The sequence below is a fragment of the Cucumis melo genome, chromosome 2 (genome assembly GCF_025177605.1).
Source record: "Cucumis melo cultivar AY chromosome 2, USDA_Cmelo_AY_1.0, whole genome shotgun sequence".
Classification (NCBI taxonomy): domain Eukaryota; kingdom Viridiplantae; phylum Streptophyta; class Magnoliopsida; order Cucurbitales; family Cucurbitaceae; genus Cucumis; species Cucumis melo.
This window is the reverse complement of record NC_066858.1, coordinates 449372-465455: the sequence shown is the minus strand read 5'-3', so window position 1 is coordinate 465455 and position 16084 is coordinate 449372. Positions and strand designations below refer to the sequence as shown.

The window sequence follows — 16084 nt, the reverse complement described above, 5'->3', positions numbered from 1 at the left end:
CGAGAATACGTGCCGTCGTCATATTATCGATTTTTATATTTTAATATTAATTTTAAAATGTCATATTATTATACATATTAAATAATAATGTTTTTATTTTAAATAAAATATGATTTACTCCACCTTTACGAACAATAATATACAACTCTACATTTTTAAAATTTATTTTATTCTTTTACTATATAAGTTTTAATTCCATTCCTAAACTTAAGAAAACTTCTATTTTGTAAAACAACAACTCAATTCAGTATTAACGTTATAATTTATGTGTTTATACACTTTATATTTAAATTTATTTATCAATTAATCTTTATATTTTAATTTATATATTGTTATAAATTCAATTTTATTTTTTTTTTCTTTTTTGTTTCCCTCCAACAAAATTGGTACTTCATACTTACCCTCATTAAAATTATTTCGTTGTATTTCTGTAAATATATGTGCATAGTTTAATTTTTATAAATATAACAGAACCTAAAAATATTTACTGCTCGTGTAATAAAAACAAAGAACTCACGAAATTGGTAAAATATTTTCATAAAATTAAGATTTGTCATTGATATTGTGGACGATTTGTCACTTCTCTTTTTTCTTCTTTTTTGCGACTGTTCATTTTCTCTTCCAGATTTTATTTCTTATATTTTTAAATGATTTATTTTTCGGTTAAAATCTACATTTGATCATCTTTACCATTTTTCGGTAAAATTTTTTGAAGCTACTTCATCTTTCTCGTATTCAAGAAGATCTAGATGGTTTAAATATCACTTTTGACATGATGTGCAAACAATCTTTTACAACTGTTATCTCGATCGTTTAGATTTAACATGAAATATAGAACTTATAGTAATTTTTTTCTTTTCTTTTTATTTTTTTAAATAAACAAAGACTAAAGAATATGATAAGATATGATATTTTATGGCACTTTACATCTTATCAACTAATCCTAATCTATAATACACTCTCACCGACACACGCATTGGGATAAAAATGGTATTTTAAATGTCATTTTAAAATGAACAAAGTCAAACCATTGATTTGGTCGTTTGGCTACCTTAATAGAAAACTACAACCATAACCGTAATTGAAAAATGTGACTGAAGATGTTTATAGTAATTATTAATTTCAATTTTCAAATTAGAATAATGTAACTAAAGATTCTTTTTTTCTTGATAGTTTCCTCAGTTAATTAATTATTGGCTATTGTTTTTTCTTTTTTTCTTTTTCTATATATCCAAAATCCATCCCTAAAGACTTTTGAAATTTGTGTATTTCTATATATAATACACAACTCTATCTTTTTTGAAATTTGTTGCATGTTTTCAAAAGAAATCCATAAGTTTTTTCTTATTTATCATTATTTTTTTCATTAATTACATTAGCTTCGACAAATCATTGAATCTTCGAATAGAAAATGTCAAAGTCTCCCCTTTGTGCTTGGATTCAAAAAAAGTTTAAGAAATGATTTAATTTAAAATCTTGTAAATTGAAATTAAGTACTTAATTAAAATAAATAATAATAATAAAAAAAAAGCCTATTACATGTTAAAAAGTTAAATTAAATTACAATTAAAAGAAAATATTTTCTTGTTTGATTTGGTTTTGTCCTTACGGTGGAAAAAGGAATATTAGTTCTCCTAGTAGAGTTTATATATATTAGTTTTATTCTTTTGTGATATAAGTTTTAATTCCATTCTCAATTAAAACTTAAGAAAACTTCATTTGATTTTAAAACGTCAACTTCAACATCATCAACCCAATATTAACATTATTATAATTTATGTGTTTATCAACCTACATATAGGTGATTTGAATTGTCAGCAATAATGAAACATTACTAACAACATTCATAAATTTTCATTGTCAAGTTTATTGATCTACTTGTGACAGGTTAGCAATAGCATTAATTAACTCCAAATTGGATTAGTTATAATGTATTATTTTGGATATTAACGACGGTTATAAGATGTTTGTAAAGAATATATATATATATATATATATCATGACATTTTTTTTATTATGTCAAGAATATTTAGATTGTTAGGTATTAGGACTTGTTGACTTTTTTAGAGAGATAAACTTGTGTAATAACTTTTATAAGAAAATACTGAAATGGAAATGGAAATCCTAGAAGTAGCCATCACAAAAGAAAGTAATGCCGACAAAAGCAGATTATAGTCTACATCACAAACACAGACTATTGTAATATCAAAATTATCAACTATTATAAGTCACTCTACGCCTCAAACGTCTTTTATTTCAACTTGTTGAAGTTATGGCGACTGGGATATAACATTTGAGTTTAAATTAATTAAGGATATAGCAAAAATTAAAAAAAATTGCAAATATGACAAATTTTAAATACAATCCCAAGTAAAAGACGAAAATGCCCCTGTAAGTAGATACACTTCACGCTTCTGTCGCTTCGTACGCTTCGTATTCCGATTTCTTCAGTCTTCACGTTTTCCTTCCATCTTCCACTTTCTTCTCCTTTCTTCGTATTCCGATTTGGTTTTCTCTTGTCGGTGCCTTCGTTTTCCGCTTCGCTTCATGTTCTCGACTTCATCATCTACAGACTTCTCTGCTTTTCGTTATTCTCCACTTCAATTGTAAGCTATTTGTTTTTCTTTTGAAATCATAAGTTGTTTTCATAAGGTATCTTTGTTTTCCGTTTAGTCGTAACCTGTTTGAAATAGATTTTTTTTTCTTTTTCTATTTATTTGAAATCGATTTCTTCATTTTATGTTTGGTTCTGCTTTGTTTTTTAGTTTGTGTGTTGTTACTTAGGGTTTAGGGTCTATCAGTGATATATAATATCACTGATAGACTTGAAGGATGTTTAGTTTGTTTGCATTGGAATGTTATTAGATAATTTAGTTTAATGTAAATTTTTATGTGTTGTCGTTTAGGTTCTATCAGTGATATGTTTCTATCAACTTGAAAAGGATGTTTAACTTGTTTGTGTTGGTTTGGTATTAGATGTTTTAGCTTAATCTGCATTTATTATCCGTTATTGCTTATGGTCTATCAGTAATATAGTCTATCGATGATATGTTCTATTAGTGATATGGTCTATCAATGATATGGTTCAATGATATGTTTCAATCCTTGATAGACTTAGAAGATGTTTAGCTTGTTTGACTTGGGAAGTTAGTAGAAGTCTAGTTTAATGTGCTTTTTTTTTTTTTTGTGATGTTGCTTAAAGTCTATGAGTGATATGTTTCTATGATAGATTTGGAGGATGTTTAACTTGTTTGTGCTGGAATGTTTAACTTGTTTCTATCTTGATAGACTTTAAGGATGCTTAACTTGTTGATTTTGGATGTTGGTAGAGGCTTTAGTTTAATGTGCATTTTTTATGTGAGGTTGCTTAGGTTCTATCGATCATATGTTTTCATATGTTTCTATCACCGATAGATTTGGAAGATGTTTAACATGTTTACATTAGGATGTTAGTAGATGCTTTAGTTAAATGTGCATTTTTCTATATGTTATTACTTAGAATCTATCAGTGATATGTTTCTATTACTGATAGATTTCTGATAGATTTTGAGGATGTTTAGTTTGTTTGCGCTAAGGTGTGTTAGTAAATGTTTTATAGTTTATGTGCATTTATTTCTGCGATGTTTCTTAAAAACTATCAATGATATGTTCTATCATTGATAGATTTGGAATATGTTTAGGGATGTTTAGTAGATACTTTTGTTTAATGTGCATTTTTTATGTGATGTTGCTTAAAGGTCTTTCGGTGATTGATTTCTATCACTTAGACTTAGAGGATGTTTAGCTTGCTTGCAACGGGATGCTAGTAGATACTTTAGTTTAATATGTATTTTTTATGTGTTGTTGCTTAGGGTCTATTGGTGATAGGTTTCTATCACTAGTAGACTTGGAAGATATTTAGATTGCTTGCATTATGATATATATATTTATAAACTTTAATTCAATATTATCATTTCAGGTTGTTCAAGAAAAGAAAAAAAGATGAAAACTATGGAAATAGCGAAGAATGTTAAAAATGTTAGGCCGAAGATACAACTTAACCGATCAAAGAGAATGTTGGTGATTGCAGAAGACTAGAAAATTGCAAGAGACCTATTGATTTGTCCCTAGTTTGATTGCAACTCTCTCATCGAGTAAATGGATATTGTTGTATATTAGTTTTGTGAATATTTCATGATAGAAAAGATCAACGATAGACTTCACATTTTATTTGATTTTGTTATATTGATATAGAAAAGGTTGGACCACAAGTTGAACATTGCAAGTTATGCCCTTTATATTCTTAAATAGTTGTGACTTTTTAATTGATGTTAAAATCTATTAATGATAGACAGATAAACCATAACGGTGAAAGAATTAATTTTACATATTAATATAGAAAAATGTTGGATCACAGGTGGAATAATCATTGTAAGTTATGTGCCTTTGTGTTCCCGTTGAGAAATTAGAATTATACATGTTGAATAATTGCAAATTATTATTAATGAGTGCATTTTATTGAGGAAAAGTTTTGTTAATATACATGTTGAAGTCTATCATTGATAGAAGCTATCAACGATAAACTTCATAGTAAAGTCTACATGCAATAGAACTATCAACTATAAATTAAACTCCATTATGACATTACTACTTTATAATAAAGTAACATGTATAGACTTGAAATGTATTGATAAAAAAAGTGGCTTATTATCGAAAGGTTTGAGTTAAACAAATAGAAAGTATTTCCTTCTAACAAAAGAAAAAAAAAACGCAACAACATAATGTCACATAATTGTAAAAATAATTGAAGTGTGCACGTTCTACAGTTGTGACCAGCACGACAACAATAACTACATTTTGAGTGACTTTTCTTTTCATCAATCAATCTTTTTTTTTTTTTTGTTTTCGTGGTCCTTTTGCTTGACCCTTGCAAACTAGAGGTAGTGTTACACTCATAACATTGAATAATCATAATTCTGAATTCTTGCAAAAAAAAAAAAAAAAACAAAAAACAAAAATATACCATTATCATCCTAGTGTGTAACACTCATTGCATTAATAAAAGATAAAGTCTGTCACTGACTGACTAATATCAGTGATGGACTAGGATACAAGTTTATCATTGATAGACTAGTATCAATGATAACTTAGAATTAATATCAGTAATGTAGGATACAAGTCTATCACTGATAGTTTAATATTAGATGTAGGATACAAGTTTATCACTGATAGACTAATATTGATGTAGGATACAAATCTATCGCTGATAGACTAATATCACCATGCTCATACTACCTAGTCTAACTAACAGTGATAACTTGTATTCATCAATAACTTGTATTCTTTTAACCTAAAACGTAAAATTGATAGAAAAATTCATAATATGTTCAATTCTACAAAGCCTCAAACTGATGAAATCCAATACAAGTAAATAAACACATTTTTTATATAAAAATACTAGTAAATCATCAAATTGAATTGAACCAAATCAACCTACAAAGATGAAACTAAATCAAATTGTAAAAATTGGATGACGTCGAATGAAAAATTTAGGGAAGAATCACATCTGAAAACAAATATCAAACTGAGATGATGAACATAAATTGGATGAAAAAACTGGGAAACAAATCTCACATTTTAAAAGAAAATTTGATTACATACTAAAAAATTAATATCAAAACCATAACATTGACCTACCGAAGTAGACGCAAACGGAAAATTGTAGAAAATTGCTACTCGTCGAAAATCTTTGAAGGCTAAAAATTGTTGAACGCAGGACGACGATTGGTCGTTGGAGGCGAGAATGGAACGAAAAATCGACCACTTGAAAGCGAAGATAAAATTAGAAAAAGAAAATTTAAGCTCATGGTGGTCCTAAGATCAAGCCCACTGTTGGGCCCAAAAACTAATTAGGCACAAGCCCAACTTAAGATTCATTAAAACTCTATATAATAGATAAGAAGGGGTTTCATTTCGGATATCTAAGAACTGAAAGAAGACCAAAGCAACACCAAAGTTATGAAGCTCTCAAGCTCTAAAGGATTCCAAAGATGGAAGGTTTGAAGTTTTGAAGCTCTGAAAGTTTTGAAGACCCAAAGCATTAAAGCTATAAAGCTCCAAAAATTTAGAAAACAAAAGAGTATAAGCCCCCCTCTTGAAGACCACCAACACTTTAAAACTCATCAAAATGACTTTCAAACACCAAAAACTATAGCTTTGAGAACAAGCCACAACAAACCTATAGAACTCTTTTTTTTTTTTTTTTTTTTTTGTTTTAAAAAAGAAAGAAAGTATATAAGAAACAAAGATTAAAACTTTAAATCAATACAAGCATGAAGTTAATTTTGATGAACATTAAAAAAGAACAAAAATGAATACTAAATCATACTCTTAAACTTTCCTTTTTAAAAATTGAACAACAAAGGGTAAGAATCGTATAAATTCAATTATCTCAATTTTTAAGTTTGAAATTAGGAGTACCATCCTTTGCAATTTGCCCTAGATAAAAATGGAAATGTATAAGTATATTATAAATTTGAATTCCCACTTTTTGACGCACTCGCATCGCACGTAATCACACAATAACTTTTCTTCCTCAAACCAGCACGGATTCCTTCTATATCTCGGTAAGAATTTATTTCCTCCTTTATGTTGATTTCCCTTTCTAAGTTTTTTCGCCACGAAAAATTCCAACTTTTTCGACCGTCAGGTGGAGCATTTCGGTAACAATGGCAATATGATTGTTTAATGTCGATTATGGGCTGTTTGGCTCTGAGTTATTGTTAATCTCACTTGATGGTTTCTGGGTTCGTTCTATTTGCTTCTGCTTTTGTTTAATTGTTTGGGAGCTTTCATATATTTCTCTTAAACGTGCAATTTTCTACTGTTCTTCGTTTATTTATGGGTATTAACCTTGAGTATGTATGTTATCTTATTATTAGAATTTAGAATGTTGTTTCTTGTTAGCTTTATTACATTTTAGCTTTTCTTAGTGTAAACGATTTAGTACATCTTCATATACCCTTCACAGTATTAAAATGTCAACTGGGGTCCCCTTTTTGACTTGACTTGAGGGATAAAAGCAAGGGACAGATCTTATATTTGCCTGATAAAGAAAAAGTTCATTCATCATTCACCATTGTTCGTTTGTGACTGAAAAACTCATATAATATTCTATTTGTGGGTGTTAGGATTTGCTTTTCTTTTCTTTTCTTTTATTTTTATTTTTATTTTTTTGGATAGAAACGACTTTCATTCAAACTAAATGAAAGATTACCAGGACATAAAAAAAGAAAAAAATCTGATTTGATTACTCAATTTGTGCCATTGGATGGAGGAAGAAGTCCCTGATCGAGTCAAACCTTGGAGGCATCCCTCACTCATGAAAATTTTAGAATCAATCCATGATTGTAATTAACATTGAATTTAATGATATTACTAGATCCACTTTCTTACTATTCTCACGATTTTGATAGTTTTAGACTACAAGAACTTAGATTGATTAGACCATGAATCACAATTCTTATTTGATTCCAAATTTGGCACATATTTTGCTTACGAGCCCTTTATCGTAAGCCTTGCTTACAATTTTCAGTTTTAAATAACTGTAGTCTGCACCATGTCTAGGACTTACTTATCTCCTTGTCTCTGTTACTTTTCTAAAATATTGTATGATAGCTACAGCTTTCCGAGACTATCTTGTAGCATTTTAAAGTTGACTTTTAAATTGCACCAATCAGTTACCTTGTCTTCGTTCAAGAGTTGGGTTGTTTAAGTGAAACCACCGCATATAATATTATTATCATTGTTTAAACGTTGTCATCTTCTTTATTTATTCAAGTTTCTTTTCTTTTCTGTTATTTTTCCTTTTAGGACCATCATTTTCTCATTGGCATGGGATTCGATCAAACTGTTGCTGAACCACTCGACCCTATAGATCAAACTCATCTAGCATGGAAAATTTCTGTGCACTCCCTTTCTGATCTTTCTTATATATCTCCTGTTGTATTCTTATACCTTCTTAAAGAATGTTATATTCGTGGTATGTCTCCCCTGTTTCTTATGATGTATCATATATGTAGAAGTTCTGTTGTTTTGCTGTACTACTTATTTGGTCATATGTGTCTTTGTATATATTTGAACTTTTTCTCAGTGCATATGTGAAGGGCAAAGCTTTGTCTTGCTTTTATTGTTTTGATTCATATGTGAACCTTTTTTTTCCAATGAATCAAGGATTAATGTAACGTAAAAACGAGGAAGAGAAGTCTTCTAATTGATTTGAAAGTGAAATTGATATAATTTGTCTAACCTTGCTCTTCATGATCTAAAATTAATTGTTAGATAATATAATATTTCATTTTTACTTCACCCATCAAGCATCAACTTAAGATTTTGGGTAAACCGGTGATTTAACATGGCAAAGCAGGTGGTCTTGTGACCAAACCTTTATAATGTTATTTTCTCTCCAATTAATATTTATTTCTATTTGCTCAGTCCACTGCATATTTCAAGCTCACAAGTGAGGGGGTGTGAGATGATACAACATTAAATTTACTTCACCCATTAGTTTAAGTTTTTAGGTCAATTGTGATTTAGCATTAATTTTCTTATTTGTGCTGAACAAGTATTTTAGAGTTAGTGGTGATAATATTGAGATTTACTTTGAAGTAATGGATTCTGGTGCTCTCTTTCTTGCTTTTAAATGATTTTGTCTTTTCTTTGAGCATTAATCTCTTTTCATTTTATCAATGAAAAGTTTTGTTTCCTTTCCAAATAAAAAAAAAAATGATTTTGCCTAAATATTCACCCGATGTTTTTTTTTTGTTGAACCTTTCATAATAAGGAAGTTATTTCAATGCGGAGTTTATCATGAACACATTTTTTTGTCATACCATATTAGAGTTGCTTTGGTTCATTTTCATTCTATTTATTTATATTCTACATTTTTAATGTCCCCGAGTGCAAATGTAGGCACAGTGAAAGCAACTAAGAAGTTTCGATTCCTTCAGCAACAAGTTCATTTAGTACTTCATAATGGTCCCCAACCTGGACCAGCTACCTTTGTTATTCATTGCCTATACGTTTTGCCTATATTTGGACTATATAGTGAAGGATTCAGCCACTTGATTACCTCAGCTCTCCAACGTTTTCTGAAAGTTGTGACAACTCCAGCAGACCTTGATGAGGCGAAGGACCTAGCTGCTCAGTTATTTATCGATATTGTTGGAGGATTCATTGCGCATGATGACAGGATAGTCGTGAAGATTATACAGATATTTGATGTTCAGTTGACCGACGTTGAGAAAGTTATGTTTGAATCTAAGGCAAGAAATAGGTGTTCCTCTGACTCAGCCAAAGACTTTGTCGAACAATATGTTTCTGAGTTAATAGAAACTCAGGGTTACACGACAGCTGTTGATGTATTAGAGCATTTCTCTATTCACCAATCTGGGCAATCTCTTCTCTATAGCATGTTGCAGAACAATGAATTTAAAGCAGCTGAGAAATGGGCCACTTTTATGGGAAAGCCAATGTTACATCTGCTTGTCCAGGAGTTGATAAATAGAAACAAGCTAAAAAGTGCATATGGCGTTATAAAGAAAAATGATTTGCAGAAGGAATTTCCCGATGTCTATCAGAAGTGTAAAGAGAGGTACTTTGATGACCCCTATGCTGTATTTTTCTTCTTTGAACTCAAATTTTCATGTGCTCTTGATATTTTTCTATGTCTCCATTGGCTTAAAAGCCTATGAATAATTATGATTCTTACTCAGCTCCTTGAAGAATTTAGCCGAAAAAGGATGCTGGGATGTTGCTGAGGCAAAAACAAACAGCAATAGGCAATTTCTTGAATATCTGGTTAGTATACTCCATACATTCATTACTCATATTTTGAAGATTTTTAAGCAATACATATACTTCATTACAAGCAAAATGTCTTACCTGTTGAACCTGAGTTCTGGGTTTTTGACAAATAGTTTTTAAAGCTCCAAGTCTTCGTATCTTTACGTAACCTTTATGTGTTTTAAGGTTTACTTGGCATTGGAAGCTGGTTATTTTGAAAAAGTTGATGAACTTTGCAATAGGTACTCCCTTACGGGTTTTCTGAATATCAAAGGTATGCCGTCTGTACCATAGTCTCTTGCACTTAGAAGCTTCATTGCATATGTCGGGCCGTTTTTCCAGCTTTAACAAGATCAATATCTCATGTTAGACTATTATTATTCAGAAGTGTTTCTACGAACTATCTTGTTGGCCTTTGTCCATTCCCTATTACCCTTGGTCATTCCCTTTTACCTTTTGTACTTTATTGCCCCAAGTTTGTCCACTTTATTTGTTTTTTAATTGGATAAGAATGGATAGGCATCTCGTAGAAAAGTTAAACTGCGTTCAGAATAAGGAAAAGAAGGTACTTGCTGACCAAAAGAGGTAAAATGTAACCTAGTGAGCTACTCAATTTTACCATGGACATTAAGAAGGGCCTTTCCCTTCTCCGTTGATCACCCAATGAAGGAAGGTAGAGTACTTGTCACCCTTAGTGAGCTACTCAATTTTACCTCTGTCTCGACAAAGAGAAAATTAGTGTAAGTGTAAAATTAATATCATTTAGCCATAAACTAATTTAGTATATTTTTAGCTTATGGACACATTATTGTATTAAAAACTTAGGAACACAAATTATCTTTGACCTGCCTAATCTTCTGGGCAGTCATCAATTCAGTTGTAAATTATCTTTGAGTAACCTAGGATGGTTTCCACTATTAGGAACAAATCTTGGTTTCTGCACATTATATGACTTCAGTGTTCTTGAACTTTTTCTACATGAAAAATTAGCATGCTTTGAATCACTGCAGTTAAATTTTATTTGCATTGCAGAAAATTTTACTTGTTCTGATTCATATTGGTTAACCTAATCAGCATATTGGTTTTCTGTAGAACGTGAGGGATGTTATGGACAGAAGTTAACGAACCACTATCTGAATCTTAATCAACTAATTGCTGGAGATATATTATGGGTTGACAATGCTGATGCTTTACATCATGCAACACGCCATATTGAGGAGTGTAAAGTTGTTGGTATTGATTGTGAGTGGAAACCTAACTATATAAAGGGCAAGAAACCGAACAAGGTAATCACCGATAAATTATTTGTGCTCTCTGTTTGTGCTTTTCTCCTCCAATTCCTTTCGTATATCGTATCTGAGCTGGTTGTATTTTATTTTATTTTTTAATCTTATAAGAATGTTGAAGTAGCAAATGGACCTGTTATTTTGGTTCTTTGGATTGAAAGGAACAATAGGGATTTCAAAAACAAAAAGTAACAACAATAATAATAAAATAAAATTGGATCATGTTATTTCTGTAGCCCTTTCCTGTTATTTCTAATGTTTTACCTGTCTTGGTTTCGTCACATTCATGTTCAGGTATCTATTATGCAAATTGGTTTGGAGGAAATGGCTTTCATCTTTGACTTGATCAAGTTATATGATGATGTCCCTGACATTCTAGACAATTGCCTGACCCGCATCTTGCAGTCTTCTAGTATTTTGAAGCTCGGTTAGTAGTATCTGAATGTTTCAACTTCGTGTAAATCACTTGACGTCTTGAATTTTCCATTCATATCCCGAAGTTTAGTTTGTAGTGATTGGATTGATATGTCCTTTAAATTATTTTAATTTTTAATGTGAACCTGAAACATAATTTAAAGCTGCCCGATCCAGATAGTATCTTCTTGATGTCTGGAAACGTGCCTGTTTACTGCTACCTTTCTATGTTCATGTACTAACTCCCTTTTCTTTTCTGGGATTGCTAATTTTGAGTAAATATGTTCTTGCCTTTGTAGGCTACAATTTTTTATGCAATGTGAAGCAACTGTCCCATTCGTATGAATCATTGAAGTGTTTCAAACATTATGAGATGTTACTAGACATTCAAAATGTATTTGACCATAGTGGAGGTCTATCTGGGCTTGCACAGGTAACATAACTGCAATACTCAGAACTCTCTTCTTCCTTGAATTTGATATTGAAATCAATTGATTTTTTTCCCATACTATTGCCTACTCCTTGCATAACTCCTTTATCAATCGAAGCTTTATTGGCTTATTTTTTCCTTAATGTTGTAATTGTTTTAGAAAGTATTGGGAGCTGGATTGAACAAGACACGACGAAATAGTGACTGGGAACAGCGGCCCTTAACGGTGAATCAGGTCAATGTTTTTCTTCCTCAATCTTTTATATCAGTTTGACTTCTCTATAGATGGGGGGAGCAAAAAAAGCAACAGAAAGCATTTGAATATTGCACGTAACTGACCATTTTATTCGAGTTGGATAATATTTTGTGGTTTGGATATTTGTCATTACTCATTGCTATTGACAAAAGGTGAGAATGGGGTAAGCAGATTTGAATCAACATTCTGCAGTTTGTTTTAAGTTTGAACTTAGTAGATACGTCACTGATAAATGGATATTTATTGAGGATTTTCCTAGTTCTATACAAAAAAGAACCGACTATGGAAGATGCTCCTTTTTTTGTTCTCTTTTTCTTTTTTCATATTTTTTCCTTTCTACGTTGTAGTAAAGATATGCCTATGAATTTTGTAGAGGTGAAATTATTTCTTGCTCCCTGTTATTTACCACTTACTAAATGGGTTTCTCTTATGTGTCTTTGCTTGTAGATTATAAATTTTCTTTCAATTCCTCTTCCAAAAATACTAGAAAAGTTAAAACATTTATTAAACTACAGTAGTGTTGTTGACTGTTGAGCAGCTAGAATATGCCGCGCTGGATGCTGTGGTACTCGTCCATATTTTCCAGCATGTTCGAGATCAATCACAGCCATCTACGACAACAGAAGGGGAAACACGACTAGAGTGGAAATCCTTCATTGTAAGTCTAAGTCCTCTGTTCTTACACCAGTTGACAAAATATGAAAATTTTGAATCCTAATTGAATTGAAGCAATTGACTAGCTATTGTCTTCTGTCGCTCGTTCTTTCTAACTCCTTGCATAATAATGTAGGTCTCCCACATGGATAACTCGTCAAAACTGAAGAAGAAAAAAGAGAGGAGCAAAAAGAAAGCAGAAGTTGTAACCAAGTTGTAATGTGAATGATTTTAGGATGTTTAGGGTACACTTGTGCCTTTTCTGTACATATTCATTCAAATCAAAATTGTATGTTGATCTTCACTGCACTTCAGTGATTTCCATGAAAATAGTAAATGTGTACATTATAAATCATGCTTATGTTAATATGGAATATGCACGAAACCTTCTGTCTAAATACTCTCATACTTTTATCATTGCCTTTGGCACAGGAAGAATGAGGAGTAAAGACTAGGAATTACAAAGTAGATTGGATTTATTTGTTCTCTTGATTACGGGGATGAAAATCAACAATTTTTTTTTAAAAAAATTTAATATAGGGTTTAAGGAGTTTAATTTAGAGAGTGACTAACAGTTTTCTACTATTAATCTTTGATCTTGGAGACTAATTGTGGATTTGGAAGGTATAGGATAAAAAGATCAGCTTTTTAAAAAAATTATTGATTTGTTTTTTTTTTTCGGGAATTGAACCTTTGACGTCTAAGGATGGAGGTTAACGGTACTAGTATTGTATCAATAACTCATATCAGTAGACCATAATAAGTATCAATATCAGTATTGGAACAGGTAATCAATATATTTCTTTTGAGTTTGAGGCTTCAATTACAATTGAACCTAATATGATTGATTCCAAAATATGTAAACTTGACATTAGATCATTATTAAGCTAAGGGATAAATTATTTCACAAAACTTGGAACAAATATAATATCAAATCCAACACAATATAATACAACTCCTGTAATTATCTATTTTTATTGTTTGTACGTTTGCTTGTTGTTTGTTTTTTTTCTTTTTTTTTTTCCAATAATATATAGGGGAGAGGGATCAACCTCGGACCTTAAAGTTGATATTGTTCGTGTCATATTTCTAGCATGATTAATTTTTAGGATTAATAGCAAAAGTGAGCTTACCTCAGCTTGATTCGCCATCTTAAAGGTGAGAAAATTCGATCTCCTATCTCCCAAATTATTGTACTAAAAAGATGGGTTGAATATAAATATAGAAATATTATACCAATGATATTTATTTTATGTTTGATCATTTGCATGTTCAATCGTTATTAAATCTATCCTTGGTATATCATATTAATAAAACAAAAAAATAGTATACGAATGATATTAATTTGAAATGAGTTATCAGATTTGTCAATACAGCACACAAATAATTCACTTGCAAATATGGTAATTTAAAAAAAAAAAAATTGTTGATTTATGGCTAATAAACCATTTTATCAATTATTGTGTATTCTCATTTGTTGGTGTTATAAAGAAATTATGGAGTATATTAACATTGTAATAATGTATGAATGATACACATGGAAGTGAGTGTACTGATATGGTAATTAGTAGTAAAGAATATAACATACAAAAATATACATTTAGTTGATTTTGTTTTAATTACATAAATCTACAAAATAAGTAATTAATTGTGGACACGAATTAATCAAAAAGAAATCTTTGGTTGTTCGATATTTAAAATGAAGAGACTGAATTGTCACTTTTGTTGATCTTCATCCATTTGAAGCCATTGTTAATGGAAACCTTGAGTTTTGAAGAATTCAAACAATAAAATTTGTATTTTGCAACTCTCCCACCTTTCCTCTTATTCATCTCTCTATTATTCCACCATTTCTTCACTGATTCCTTCCACATTTTTGTTGTTTCAACCACTCTTTCTCTCCGAGATCTTACTTCTTTAATCGTTTCCAATGTCCCCATCCTCCTCGGCCTCTGTCCGCTTGTCGCTCCCGACCATCGTTGCGCCGCTTCCATGATCTTCCTCGTTGTCTGTTTGATTGATGATAATGTGGGGAATTAGAATTTGTGTTTGAGGCTTTTTATTATTTGAGCTTTGTTGTTGAGAGAATCCATTTTTAGAACTCCAAAGAACTTAATTAACTTGTTTTTGGTTCTTTAGTTTTTATTTTTTTCTAGATAGAAATCGTAAAATCACCTAAAAAATATTACGACAGTTGCAATTATACCGTCAAACTTTTAATAAAAGAATTGAGTCTTTGAATTGATATAAATATTAAAATTTGACCCTTAACTTAACATAATCGTAGAATTTGAACCCTAAATGATAAAGTACAAAAACGTTAATTAAATTTAAAGTGTGTTTGGTTTAAATTTTCAAATGTTTAATATTTAAAAATAAGTTGTCCTAAAAATAATTGATTGGCAAATAAGTCATTGCAAAATATTAAAAAGAACTCAATGGTAAAAAATTTTAAGAGTCCAATTTTAAGACCGTACCAATTTGAAATTTGCCCTTAATTTTACTAATTTAGTTGGGTTTGTTGTTTTTGTAGCAAATTATTATATAGAAATTGGTTTGAAGTTGGAACTTTGCTTATTCCTCTCATTGCATTTTGCAACTTTTTATAGATTGTTTTTAACTTCTTTTTCTTTTTCTGCTTCCTTTTGTTTGTTTGTTTTTTATAAAAAGAAAAAAAAGTAATTAAATTACTTCTAATAATTAAAATTAAGATATTAAATTGAAAATTTAGAGTTTCAATACCTGAAAAACTCAATATTATATATAATATATTAAAGACGTAGTAAATAAAAATTGATTTCAAAATTTTCAAAATATTTTTTTAACCCTAAAACTTAATTGGTTTGGTAGCAATTTTAACTTCAAATTTTCAAGACCTCATTTTCTAATTTTCTTACTTTCTTTACTTTCTTATTTATTTATTTATATATATTATATTTTCTCAATTTGCGTATTTCGGTTGTACCTCACTTTCACAACACCACCAAATGTTTTCAAGGATTTTATATTATGTTGTTACGTGCCTATAACAATGTCTAAGTAATTCATATTTAGAAATCAAGTAACATTGAATTCAAAATTTTATATCTCTACCATATAAAAAGAGACTATATGAAGAATTAAAGTGAACTTGACTTAATGATATTGATGCAACCTCCATTTCTAAAGATTGAAGGTTTAATCTTACATAATTATTGTACTAAAAAAGGTAGTAAGAGAACT

The 16084-nt window shown here is 30.1% G+C and overlaps 1 protein-coding gene across 3 annotated transcripts; it reads left to right on the top strand.

The window, feature by feature from the left end:
• The first annotated feature begins 5975 nt into the window (after positions 1-5975).
• LOC103492118 (uncharacterized) lies at positions 5976-13260 on the top strand. 3 transcript variants are annotated; one of them, XM_008452330.3, is made up of 11 exons: positions 5976-6605; positions 7852-8020; positions 8950-9631; positions 9753-9837; positions 10009-10096; positions 10915-11108; positions 11403-11535; positions 11822-11955; positions 12113-12187; positions 12747-12866; positions 12999-13260. In XM_008452330.3, the coding sequence occupies exons 2-11, from the start codon at positions 7873-7875 to the stop codon at positions 13080-13082; spliced, it is 1743 nt and encodes a 580-aa protein (XP_008450552.2). In that variant the 5' UTR covers positions 5976-6605; positions 7852-7872; the 3' UTR covers positions 13083-13260. The 3 variants fall into 3 exon arrangements, 2 of the variants coding, with proteins under 2 accessions (XP_008450552.2, XP_008450553.2); XM_008452331.3 differs by lacking the exon at positions 5976-6605 and adding an exon at positions 6622-6785; XR_001762997.2 differs by lacking the exon at positions 12999-13260 and having other exon boundaries at positions 12117-12187.
• The last annotated feature ends 2824 nt before the right edge of the window (positions 13261-16084 follow it).